The 13,621-nt window shown below is 46.6% G+C and overlaps 1 protein-coding gene across 1 annotated transcript; it reads right to left on the bottom strand.

Moving 5' to 3' along the window:
* Positions 1 to 11,035: 11,035 nt before the first annotated feature.
* HSPA2 (heat shock protein family A (Hsp70) member 2) lies at positions 11,036 to 13,383 on the bottom strand. Its single transcript, XM_059819299.1, has one exon. The coding sequence runs from the start codon at positions 13,325 to 13,327 to the stop codon at positions 11,423 to 11,425; it is 1,905 nt and encodes a 634-aa protein (XP_059675282.1). The 5' UTR covers positions 13,328 to 13,383; the 3' UTR covers positions 11,036 to 11,422.
* Between the last annotated feature and the right edge of the window lie 238 nt (positions 13,384 to 13,621).

Raw genomic sequence — 13,621 nt, 5'->3', positions numbered from 1 at the left:
AAATCTATGCTCAAGTTCTCAGCCCAACAAAGTATTTATGTTGCAAGCACTGTGCTTATGGGCCACTTTCTATCTTTCATCAGTCTGCTTTTCACCCAGATGTCGTTTGTGTGAGAGTTATCTGAACAGAAGTTCTCTGGGATTAAAGGTTGCCATCATAAGAAAGAAAAACGTGTATCTCTCCTTTTTTATGTCTTTCAGGTTATGAATACATAATTGAAAGTTTGCTAAGAAACATCAGTTCTTTGATTGCCAGTGAGTCAATAAAGGCTGAGAAATCAAATGGAGCCATGCATTAAACACACTTGCTTTTTGGGTGTTTTTTTTTATAATATTTATGTAATTGTAGAGACTAAGTATCAGGAGAAAGGAAACCTTTGTTTAAAAATGGAATATGTTATGCACTTTCCTGATATTCTAAGAACTTTAAATAAACAGCAGATAGACCCTTCAGGGGACACTGGACAAAACTACTAGTAACAGCTTTTTACAGTATCTACATATTTTTAAAAAATCCATACCAAAAAAATCCCCTGGAAATAAATAGGATCTATTAGTCCTTTCTTAATTAACAAGAAAGACTTGCAAAGCCTTAACTATTATTTGCAGGTCACCTTTAAAGCAAAACGACTCTTATTGCTGAAATCCTTCTGCCTACAAATTGAAACCGAGTGAAACTTTAAGGCTTTCTGTGACTTTTTGCCAGGTACCATTCAGCCAGCCAGCCACAAGGCTCTCACAAATTCTTGCTCAATCTAATTTGGTAGTAGAGCGCTGGATACAGGACACCAGAATAATTTCACATCAGCAGCCAGCAGCCCGTGCGATGGTTAGACCACAGAGATGAGTATTAGGAAACCATGGCTCTAATCCTTCGACAAAAAGTGGTTATTTCAACTTGTCTGTTCTAGTCTTCAGTTCCAGCTTTCTAATACTGGTTTACAACTCTCAGAAGAAAAAGGTCATGCAAATGCTGTGGCTTTACGTTACACACAAGGGATTATGAACCATGAAAGAAAAATAGAAAAGGTGGTAGTGTGGCAGGGCAAGGATACCCATGCATCACAGGAAGGAGACAATACCACTCCTGTGTCAATACATCTCAGCTGCTTCTCACTAATACGAATGGCTGAATGACTGTCCCCGGCCACCCTGCTCCCTGGCTGGGGCAGCGGGACAGGTCCCTGCCCTGCCCTGCCCACCCCATGGGGCCTCCCGTGGCCCCCGGCATCCGCCACAGAGGCAAACATGAACAGCAGCAACAAGATGGAGCTGGGAAAGGTGAGGAGACTCACGGATAGCATGGTGCTCGCCTTGGACACCGCCAGGAGCGCAGGGGATAAGGCAGGCACTGTTTACGGCAGTATCCTGGTGACAGCCTCCCGTCCCTAGGAACCACAGATCCCAGCACGCAAATCCCCCCCAGCCTGCGCTGTGGACTGGGGCTCGTCGTCTGTGTGCTCTGCTCCTTCCCAGCTCTGCTAAACAGCTTCCCTGGGTAACATCTTAGTTCAAACAGGGAAATTAAGTGTTTTCCGTGCAATAACATCTCCACAGCCACTCATTGGGGCTCAGTGTGTTCTTTGGCAGTCGGGAGCTGCAGAGGTTTTCCTGGTTACTGGCCCAGGACTGGCAGCAGTGAATGCAGCTGCACCCCATCCCTCCGTTCGGGGCACTGGTGTCTGTACAGCACTCTGAATGTTAAACATACTTCAGCTTGGGACTTTACAAGATTTAAAAGTGTATCTATCAGGTCACAAGTCTCCTGTGACGTGACCTAGTTCCCCGTGTGAGCAATCAGCTCAAGATTTGCCAGTTGCCCCTGGAAATAATTCCTATACGTTAAGGCACGTCTCTTAAGGGCATGATTTTGAGGGAGGGGTTTTGATCTTTGGGACGCTGTGAAGCATTGTTTTTGCAAGCAGAAAATCTCTCATACCAGTCATTCATAGTAGAACAGTGTCATGTATAACTGGCACTGCTTAGATCGCACCCAAAATTAGTACAAGTTAAATTGACAATAGCACTTTTTGCCAATAGAAGTCAAGTCCCCATGAAGGGTGAGGTTTTGCGTTACAGCTAAGCCAGCCTAATAGCTAGTTGTTGACGGAAGAGGCATTCTTGCTCTCGTCAAAGCTTTCCCATCATTTATCTTTGCGTTGATTCTTTATCTTCTCTGTCCCCACAGCAAGGCGGCTCCCTAAACTGTCAAAAATAGTAATCCAGCAAAAATAAATGAGAAGCTTTCTGTTGAGTTAGCATTTTACATCAGTTGATGGTGAAGTCAGAGAAGGGCCAGCGAAGATGCAGATAAAGAAAGATAAGGGGACAGGGAGGACCACACCTCTCAATAGATCAGGTCAGCTATAAGGTGAAAACCAGCCACAATCCAGGAAAATTTTGCTAGTACAGCTGCACTAGGTTAGTATGTACTTTGAGGAGCTGAAAATACCTAATCTAAGACTTTTAGACAGGTCAGTTCAGTAAGACAAAAGGAACATTTCCTATGCTTTCAGCTCATAAAGATGGCATCATTCATTTTTGCAAGAGTTTCTAACTAGGGGAAATACTCCTGAAAGCAGCACTGAGATGTTCATGAGCACATGGAAGAATACATGGACAATACAATGTGGGGAAAGAAAATTTCCATAAACCAACCTGTCCCTAACTTCCCCCCATTTCCATAGCCTTCCAAACACTGCATCTTTTCTCCAGTAGGTACTCTGTAAAGGTTTATCCATGTAAAAACAAAAAAAACCCCACAAAACACAGTCCGTGGACAGCTAAGCAAGAATCGCAAATCAGCCTGAAAACTCAGCTCTGGCTCTGTTCTCTACAGCCATCTCTTTTTTTTTTTTTTTTTTTTGACAATCGTATTGTGTACGTTGTGTTTCCAGTTGCTATTGCAGGCTGCCAAGGACACATCCGTGACTTGGCAGCCAAGTTACATATTTAAGAGGATGAGAAAAGCAGGTCTGGGAACGACCTCAAATCTCACCCGTGGCAGCCAGGCAGCACTATAGAAATAGGTTCCCCATCAGGGGAAAGTGGGAGGTATGGAACTGATGGCTCATCAACTCATTTTTATAGATTGGGGCTGTCGTCAGCCTCAGGAGACCATCAGCCCATCTTGGCTCCAGTAAAAGTCATGCCAAAAGAATGGGGAAAAGTAAGGGACATGTTGCAGATAGTCAGGGCCACCTGTGTTGGTGTTTGTGGTGCAGGAGGCAGGGGAGACAAGCCGTCGGCTGTACTAGAGTTGGGAGCAAAGTGGCACAAAAATGAAAGATGGGGAGAAACTAAGAGCAAGAGCTACCTACAGGGAGAACAACTGTGAATGTAAAGACTGGGACTGAGAGCTAAAGACGGAGCTGGCTAGGCAGGCAGGGGAGGCCTGGGAATCAGCGCAGCAGACAGGTAACTAGGGGAAAATGAAGAAAATCTGGAAGGGATTTGTGGAGAGTGGGACAGAATTGTCTCTGGCCAAGCACAGGGGCCAAGACAGACAACAGTGTTAGGGGGAACCCCGAGGCTGACTGAGTTACCAGAGCAGGAGACCTGGGATGCTCAGATGCAGCACTGTGCTACGCTTAACCTAGGTATTTCATGAGCTAAGGGTGCAGAGGTGAGCACCAAACATCCCACCCATGCTGATGGCCCAAACGGGTATCAGTCGGGAAAAAAAAGTTAAAAGCCTGGCATTGTGTAGCAAAGGAGATCAGTGTCTGTTGGAACCCTGCTTCAGCTGCTGCAAGAGTTGGAAGCTATAAAATGAGTGATCCAGATTACAAGAAGTGAAATTAAGGCATAATGGTTGAAATAGTTGAAGGCTACGTGGGAAAATGATTTCCATATAAGCTTCAGTCACAGAATGCCAGGCAAATCACTCCAATCCACATTTAACCCTAATGACCATTATTTGCATGCCCTTTTCTCTCTGAGCAAATGGCCTGGCTTTATGGAAGTCTGAAATGCAGGACTAGGTACCCACAGCTGTGACCGAAGCCAATGGGAACTCTGCTTTGAACAGTCCAAGAAGTGTATATTACTAATCTGTCTGAAAAAACAGTTCCTTGGCATTTCCAGTAGAAGACCCCATAATAGACAGATGGAGTTTGGCTTTTGGTGTTCTATTTTATCATCCTCTCTCTGTGGGAATGATACACATCTCAGGGGTGAAAACTAAATCTTTAATGTTGTGAAGCACTCAAGATGAGCTGGTGATGAGATCCACAGGTAACATCCTAAAGGATAATTCTTCAGAGCTGGGGCTGGACAGCACACAGTAAATAACGTGTATATTGAACTGGGAAATACTACTTTCTTAGAGTACACACTGCCCATGGTGTGCGCTGACTGTGGCAGGTGCCCTACAGAAGAAAAAAAATTTTAAAAACCTGTTACTGTGTAATTAAAAACTGGGTTATGATGCATAAGCACGAAGAAAGAAGAAATAAGCTTGTTCTGATGGTCATAATTCTGAACGAGTGACCCTGCAGCCTTAATAGGCTTCTTTTAATGTTGTTTCTTGTGGTGTTTATGTGTCCATGTGCGTCGCAGTAGCTGAGAACACTCAACAGTACGCCTATGTATCCATTCTTTAGGTATATCTAATGTTTAATTCAGATATCACACCCAGAAAATAAACACATGCATAAACTCAACAAAAATATCACTGAGTCACCATCCAGTCATTCACCTCTTTTCTGCCTCTTGTTTCTTCTTGCTGTGTCAAGTCTCTGTCTTCCATACCCACCGTATTAATTTCCTCCTCTCTTCCCAGGGGCAGTTAAATGTCAGCCCTGGTTTCTCTGGGAATATTAGACTCTGTGAGTGCGCACTGCTGTTTGTATGAGACACACAAGTACAGAATTCAATTTCACAGTAGCTAATACTTAGTCCATGACTATGCCATTTACCTGCCAAGTACTTCTGCCTGCTCATTAAAAACAGGATCATGGTATATGAATGGAATAAATAACGTCCTTAGGCATAATACTATGAGCACCGGTGTGGTTTTTCACTTCAGATTTGTGCAAAATTGAAGCTCCTAATTCTTTGTTTTCAGCAATTTTCACTGTTATCACATGTTAACACTGCTGCATTTCAGTCCCATCCCTTGGATCATCCAAAGCAAAGGGCAGTTAGATAGCTGCACTGTAACTTCAGGAGAGATACAGTGGTGTCCCCTCGGGTCCTCATCTTCCTGGGACACCAGCCGTGCCCTAGATTCAGAGCCCTGTGGCCTGGCTACCTGCCGCGTTCGGTGGTGACCGCATCCACAGAGGCAAACTGGCTAAAGGTGTTTGATAGGCAAAGGCAGAATTAGCGACCCAGTCCAGACTGAAGGTCTAAGGGAGATCAGGAGGCAATGATTGCCTAGCACCGCTTACGGGAACACAGGCTGCTTTTGGAAAGCCAGAAAATCCAGCTGCACATTCTTTTACTGAAATCCTCATGCAATTACTCCCTCTGCCTGGTTTTATCAGATGAGATTATCGAACATTAGCAGTTGTCAGCTATTTTCGTGCAGCTGGGCATCTGCCTTGTGCTCCTAACAATCAACCTTTTGTTATTAACATGCCTCTAACAGAAAGGAAGAAGTATTTAAATGTACCTCGTACTTAATAGATATTTTCAAAAATATGATTTTGATCCTATATCTGAGATGCTCAGAAATCTATGGAGCTTAACAAAAATCTCATAGCCTAGTTTCTAGTTCTTCTGTAGCAGATAATAACCATCTCCTTGCTATAGAATTAGGGGGGAAAAAAGTGAAAACTTATTATAGATGTACTATAGACAAGATCTTCTCTGTTCAGTTCTGTGAGCTTTGAAGGTAATTATTGCAGAGAACTTTATTTTTAGGTTTTAGTTTATTACAGAGAGTTTTTAGCTTAGAATTTTTAGTTTAGTTATCTTCCACCTGTAGCGCTGGGGATAGGACTAAGGACCTGCTAGCATCAGTTGCCTTTAACCAGGCTGCGTTAGTACATTTGCAAACATGTTGTGAATGAGGTCTGCAGCAGGAAAATAAGGAGTCTGCCAAATGAGAAATAAACATGGTTTTGAAAGAAATATGTTTATGTTTTTAGACACAGCCTGGCAAAAAGAAATGCTGCTTTCAGCTATGACACGTGATTGATGGACTATCAGTTCAACCGTGCAACAGCTCTTAGAGGGATTGATAGTTAGAAAATATTTCATGATGCTTGTCATGATGCAAGGCAACCAAGACCCCTAAACCCATGGGGTCTTCTATGGAGTCTTGCTGAAATACACAGCATTAGCACTTCTGGAAGTGTTTTTGTCTCCTTAATTCTATTCAATATAGATTTTTAACTGCAGTCATTTGCAACAGTGACATTTTGAACTGCTCCAAGAGACAGGGTACAGGTGCTGCTAACTGCTACCTAAGCACAAGCAAGAACGACCTCACACTTCTTGGTCCAGGATGCAACAGTGATCTGTCAACTTGCGTGCAGGCCAACACACAAATTCCAGTTCCCGAATGGTGGGGGGGAGTATCTTCGGCAATGGAAAAGGAACAAAAACTTCTTATGCTGCTCTTGATTTTCCTTAAAAGAAAGACTACCAAAAACGTGGTGGCTCTTAGAGGGAAATTTATCCCCTCTAAAATTCCTGGCTGGTGCTGTTATTGGGATGACAAGAGGAACCAGCTTGTCTGTGCCTCCACCCTACTGAGGCAGGAGAGAGTAAAGGCAAATGGGTCATGCAAGGGTGGATCAGGGGTTTTTAATACTGCTGTTTCATATGTGGAAGTGAAATATGTTGTTGCATCTGGAAATGCTGGCCTGCCCAACTATATAATCACCACGCTGCTGCAAGCAAAATCTACTCTAAAGGCAGGTCTATGCCATAGGCTTCTGCCTGCATAAATATGAGGATGAGAGTGGCGGAGAGATGTGATACCTGACCCACATAGGTGTGCTAAAGAAGCTTTACTAGCATAACTTGTTTCGCTGTGGGGAAGGGAGGGGTGATAACTTTCCTGTGATGAACAACTAGAGAACATAATTCTGCTGCTGTAAGAGCATCCACATGCTTTGCTGGTTTAATAGCACAGGATTCCCATGTGCCAAGGTACAGTGTCCCTGACGTAGGCAGAGATTAGACCACCGGGCGCTTTCTAAAGGGGCACAGTAAAGAAAACTCATGCCGGGCACAGGGCAAAGGAGAAATGTGGAACACCTTTTAAAGAAGCAGAGCTAGAAATGCTATTACATTGCAACGCACTGACAAGACTGAAAAAAGGAACTTTAATTATGCATGCTGGGTGTAAGTGCATGCTTTTTAACATGATGCCTTGCATTTAATCTAAGTAAGTGCCAAAATGGGAAATGTGAATTCCCTGAACATTTTTCCCTTTTCTTCCTGTTCCTCATATGTATCTGTGGGAGCGGCTCACACTAGGGAAGACAAAACTTATGGTGCAGTCCTGAGGTGCCACATCCCCTTCAGAGTTGTCTCCCCTTGGCTGCGCCCCGCAGTGCCCCAAACCTTCAAGGAGAACCTTTCAAACAAATGACAGGCAGCTCCCAAGAGAAAGGCTGCCCAGCCTGCAGGGCTCTACGCAGTGTCTCCCGAGAGATAAAAGGAAGGCTGCCGGGATATATTCATTCCTGTCTTTAAGATGGTATCACAAGGGGATGAGCAGGGCTGCAGCCTGTCGGCTAAGTAAGTCCTCTGTGCAGAACTTCAAACAGACGCTCCGGAGGCGGCAGGGCACGGGGCTGACTCACCCGGCCGGCTGGGTGGACGCAGCCTGTCCAAGCACGTCTCAGCTTTCCAGCTCCCGAGTGGGTTGCCCTCAGACAACTCTCTTGTCCTCAGCTCCCTCCAAGGGCTCTCACATGGCACATTATTTTAGTAATGCTTTCAGCTTGGTCTTTTTTAGGCTCTTCCCTCTCCCCTGCAAAGCAACGGTGGAGAATTGCAGGGCGACCTGCATCGCACACAGGAGCGATTGCTTTGCATTGCTACACGCCGTGGCTGCACCGTGAGTGAGGTGCTAAGGCGCTTAAGGGTTTTAATTTGGGTGATTAAATTCTCCAGTATTAATGCTACGGGTGTTCCTCTATATAAAATAATACCATCCATATAAACTCGATCAGCAAATATAAGGAGCCATCAAAAGTTAACGCTGTAGTTACACAAGTGCTATAACCACTTTATATCCTTCCTATGGGCTTGGTCCTGCACACAGCCCTGTTTAAGAATAAGCAAAGTTCAGACACCCAGGCCCATGATTTTGACAGAAGGAGCTGGCTTTCCCTGTGAGTCAGGACAGTACAAAGGAGGAGAGACGCTGAGTGTAGAAGCAATGAAACTGCAGATTTTAGACAAGATTATTTTCCTAGCTTTGCCAAGTGCATTTGAAACGTGCAACTACTCCCCAGAACTATAGGTACACACCAAATACACCTATTTGCCGATAAGGAACAGCATTTTCCCCTCTGACATTTACTTTACCTCTTCAAGAAAATGGGGGGAAATATGTAGACCCATTGCAGTCAGTGGGAAGTTTCCACTAACTTAAACGGGATCAGAGTTTCGCTCTACAGTAAGTACAATATACTGAAAATCAACTTGAAGTTATTCTTTGTTTTATAAACTAAGTGAATGAATGCAAGGAATCTAGCTCTGAGCCCTTCAAGTTTTCTGCCTCTTGCATTTTGGGGGGTTGTTGACATATTTGAAAGGCTACTTCATATACTTGAAAGTGCCCCCAGACTTCAAATCTTTTTCCAATCACGTAAGTCACCAGAAGTTTCTTGTCCTTTACGTGTCCCACACTATCTAGGTGTGTCCACACTAAAAATATCCCTTTCCTAGGAAAAAAAAATACGATTACTCCAGTGTTAACCTGTTCATGTCCTCAGTCCCCGGGGTATTTTAACCATCTGGAGGGGTACTTCGCATCTGTGGTCTCTGTTACTCCCTGCCTGCCCCGCTGCTGAAATGAGCACAGAGCAGCAGTGGCCGAGGTGAGGGAAAGGACAGATGACAACGCAGGCATGTGACAAACTATCTGCTGTGCGCGTTTGGCTACATTAGCTCTGCAGTACACTTAAATAGACGTTTGGGGAAAACAACAAAAAATTGTGTTTAATAACTGGGAAGCGACGCTGAGGAATGCACACCAAGGGCTGAAAAGTAAAGGAAACTATGTGGCAAGGGCAATTACCAGTCAGTTAATGAAAAAATAGTTAACATGCGTTTACAACGATCAGGGGTGCTACCTAATCCTTATGGTTGTCCCATAGTAGTGGGATTTCGGTTAAGAGTGTATCTGACAAGGTATTACAGTCTGCAGCAACAATTTTTCACTTACAGATAATCTACTGCTGTTCATAAACATATTTACCAATTAGCTCCCAGGAAAAAAAAATGTAAAAGTCACGGTATCTTCTCATTCTCAGGGGTCCTATATACGCTACAGCCTGGAAATCAAGAGGCTGATTGCCAGGAAAATGCTGTGTACATAAACACCGAAAGCACCCAGCCTGATTACAGCCTTTTGAGATTCCACTGAAGCACTCAGCAGGTGCTGGAGTTGCTGTAATTGACTTCCCAGGTCTCACTCTGATGGCACTGCCATTTACCTATGAACCATTCAATAAACTTGAAGTGGTTTTGAATCCTTTGCGACAACAGCTGATCAAACAAACTTTTTACAAGCCTCCCGTTCCCCAAGCCCTCTCTGTAGCCAGTGAAAAGAAACTCGCAGTCAGTGCCCTGGCAAACCAGCCCAGAGAAGTAACGCAGTAAACCGGAGTTTCACGTCTCTGCTGATTATTAAATACTAAACAAGTTTATTTTTGTCTGCCCTCTCATGACAAAATATTTTTAATACTTTTTTTTATATACAGCACCTGCAAGCTTAAGGATTTGGGGTCCTAAAAGTTCTTTGCGGCACAGAGAGGCAGCAGGGCAGTGCCTGCCTGATTTCCAGCACACCAACACTCCCACTTACTAACGAGCAACCAAACAAAAACACGGCGGATGATTTCCTTCAGCTGCCCGCTGCTCTGCAGTTTTTTCCCTTAAAGGACAAGCCAGTCCAAAATGTGCATGTCATCAGGCTCCTCCATTAGAGGTAATTAATTTGCAGCTCCCCGGACTTTAAACGCTGCAGTTTTTTGCTTTCTGAAACAAATGAAGAGCTCTGGAGACGGTTTGTAGTACAGCCAGACAAGTTTAGCTACTACAAATTTTGCCTATTCTAACAAGTTCAGCATCCCAGCTCCTTACTCAGCACTCCCAGGGTCCCCTTGGCAGCTGTACTTTTGATCATCTTAAGAAAGGAAAAAAAACCACATTCAGTAAAACATTGAAAACTCAGCTTGCATGCAAGCAACCCAAGAATAACTCAGCAATTTATATAGCTGGCCACAAACCGGTCTCTATTTTATCAAGCCCAGCCGCCTGCCAAGCAGGACTATTTTTGTGGTACTTATTTCCACACTGTTTTATTTCAGTGACATGAACACGACAAGCTGCTGGGCGCTTCCACTGCCGGAGCGGCTGGGCGGGTGCTGCAGCCCGAGCCACAAGTTACGGATGAAGAGCAGGTCCTGCCTAAAAACACCAGCCCCAACACAGGGAAACTTTTCCCCCGCCGTGGCAGTGCCGGGGGTCGTGCTCGCACCGGCCCCAGCCACAGGGTTTGGGGTCTGCGACAGCAGCGCACCCCCTCCCCAGCACCCTGCGGGGGCAGCCGGCTCGCTCCCCGGGCTGGGCTCCCCTTGGGCGAGCCACCGCCCCGATACAATTATCGAGCCCCCAGAGGCCACCTTATCCGCTTTCTGCTCAAACAGCCTTTCTGGGGGTGCTGGCTGCCCCCCGCAGCCACCGCCCCGGCTCAGCGGGCTGCCAGTACCCACTCCGCAGCCGGGCAGGGTGCTGGGGGGCACACAGACCTCAGGGGCTGCAAACAGCACCAGGAAGGTCTTCCTCATCCCCCCCCACCCCACTACTGCCCCTTCACAGAGAGGAGAAGGATAGGTTTATGCTTTAAATGTGTTTTATTTATTACCAAAATTTCCAGAAGCCGAATTTGGCATTTTTTTTTTAATCGTCCGTCAAGATTTTCATGCATAACTTGAAACTTGTCAACTGCAACAGTCAAGTAGTTACTTTAGAAGAGACACTTGAACAGAGACAAACATCCAGAGTACAAACAGTTGTATCTGAATTAACAAAACTTGTCTATTACTAACCTTATAAAGCAGGACGTGCCTTCCCTTTTATCAAAACCAAGCTGACAGATCTGCCTTTATACACACCCAACAGAATAAACTCTGTTATTGGCAAGGACGTTTTCCTTAAACGTTAGAAAAAAAATACAAAGCAAAGAATGGAGTGACTGTCCATAAACCAGTCTGTACTTCAGTCCTCTTTAGTCTACTTCTTCGATGGTCGGGCCACCGGAGCCGCCCGCCCCGGCCCCTCCAGCTCCCTGGTACAATTTTGTGACAATCGGGTTGCAGAGTTTCTCCAGCTCTTTCTGCTTGTGTTCGTACTCTTCCTTCTCGGCCATCTGGTTGCGATCAAGCCAAGACACCACCTCCCGGCACTTGTCGAGCACTCTCTGCTTGTCCTGGTCACTGATCTTCCCCTTCAGTTTATCGTCCTCCACTGTCTGCTTCATGTTGTATGTGTAGGACTCAAGGGAGTTCTTGGCTGCCACCCGATCTCGGTTAGCTTCATCCTCTGCTTTGTATTTCTCTGCTTCTTGCACCATACGGTCAATGTCATCCTTGCTAAGGCGACCCTTGTCATTGGTGATGGTGATCTTGTTCTCCTTACCCGTGCTCTTGTCCACGGCACTGACGTTCAGGATACCATTGGCATCGATGTCAAAAGTGACCTCAATCTGGGGGACTCCACGGGGCGCCGGGGGGATGCCCGTTAGGTCAAATTTGCCCAGCAAGTTGTTGTCCTTTGTCATAGCCCTCTCACCCTCGTACACCTGGACCAGGACGCTACTCTGGTTGTCCGAGTAGGTGGTGAAGGTCTGAGTTTGTTTGGTGGGAATGGTGGTGTTGCGCTTGATGAGAGCAGTCATCACTCCACCAGCTGTCTCGATGCCCAGGGACAGAGGGGTGACATCCAACAGCAACAGATCCTGCACATTCTCAGACTTGTCTCCCATGAGGATAGCTGCTTGCACAGCAGCGCCGTAAGCAACAGCCTCATCGGGGTTGATGCTCTTGTTGAGCTCTTTGCCATTGAAGAAGTCCTGTAGCAGCTTTTGGATCTTGGGGATACGAGTGGAGCCACCCACCAGCACAATCTCCTGGATCTGGCCCTTGTCTAGCTTGGCATCACGCAGAGCCTTCTCCACTGGCTCCAGGGTGCCACGGAAGAGATCAGCATTGAGCTCCTCGAAGCGGGCACGAGTAATGGAGGTGTAGAAGTCAATACCCTCGTAGAGGGAGTCGATCTCGATGCTAGCTTGCGTGGAAGAGCTGAGAGTGCGCTTTGCCCTCTCACAAGCTGTACGCAGTCGCCTCACTGCTCGCTTGTTGCCAGCAATGTCACGCTTGTGCTTACGCTTGAATTCTTCCACAAAATGGTTCACCATGCGGTTGTCAAAGTCCTCCCCACCCAGATGGGTGTCACCAGCTGTAGACTTCACCTCAAAGATGCCATCCTCAATGGTAAGGATGGACACATCGAAAGTGCCCCCTCCCAAGTCAAAGATGAGCACGTTCTTCTCTCCAGCCCGGGTACCTTTCTTGTCCAAGCCATAGGCTATAGCAGCTGCTGTGGGCTCATTGATAATACGCATCACATTAAGGCCAGTGATGGTGCCAGCATCTTTGGTGGCCTGGCGCTGGGAGTCATTGAAGTAAGCAGGCACTGTGATGACAGCATTCTGCACCTTGCGCCCCAGATAAGCCTCGGCAATCTCCTTCATCTTGGTAAGGACCATGGAGCTGATCTCCTCTGGGAAGAAGGTCTTCATCTCACCCTTGTACTCCACTTGCACCTTGGGCTTGCCACTCTCGTTCACCACACGGAAGGGCCAGTGCTTCATGTCAGACTGCACCGTGGGGTCATCATACTTGCGGCCGATGAGACGCTTGGCATCGAAGATGGTGTTGGTAGGGTTCATAGCCACCTGGTTCTTGGCAGCATCACCGATGAGGCGCTCTGTATCAGTGAAGGCCACATAGCTGGGTGTGGTGCGGTTGCCCTGGTCATTGGCGATGATCTCCACTTTGCCATGCTGGAAGACACCCACGCAGGAGTACGTGGTGCCCAAGTCGATGCCGATTGCCGGCCCTTTGGCAGACATGATGACAGGTTTCTCTGATCAGTTACTCACTCGCGGTCGCGTCTCCTGCCGCCCGCTCTCGCTGCTGTCCGCCGCGCGATGTGCCGTCACGGCGCCGTTGTCGCCCGCTTTATAGCCGGCTCAGCCGTCTTCTGGAACCTGCCAGAACCCTGCTGGCCAATCTAGACGTCCGCCCGCCACTACTGGCCAATCGCCTCTGTGAGTCGCCGGAGAGCACCCGCCCCCTACCTGATGACCAATCAGAACCGTGGCGCCCACCCGTCAGCCCAACCCTCCCCGCTGTACCGCTGCCAG

Source organism: Gavia stellata, chromosome 7, assembly GCF_030936135.1.
Source record: "Gavia stellata isolate bGavSte3 chromosome 7, bGavSte3.hap2, whole genome shotgun sequence".
NCBI lineage: Eukaryota > Metazoa > Chordata > Aves > Gaviiformes > Gaviidae > Gavia > Gavia stellata.
The sequence above is the reverse complement of the archived record's forward strand: the minus strand, read 5'-3'. Positions and strand labels throughout refer to the sequence as shown.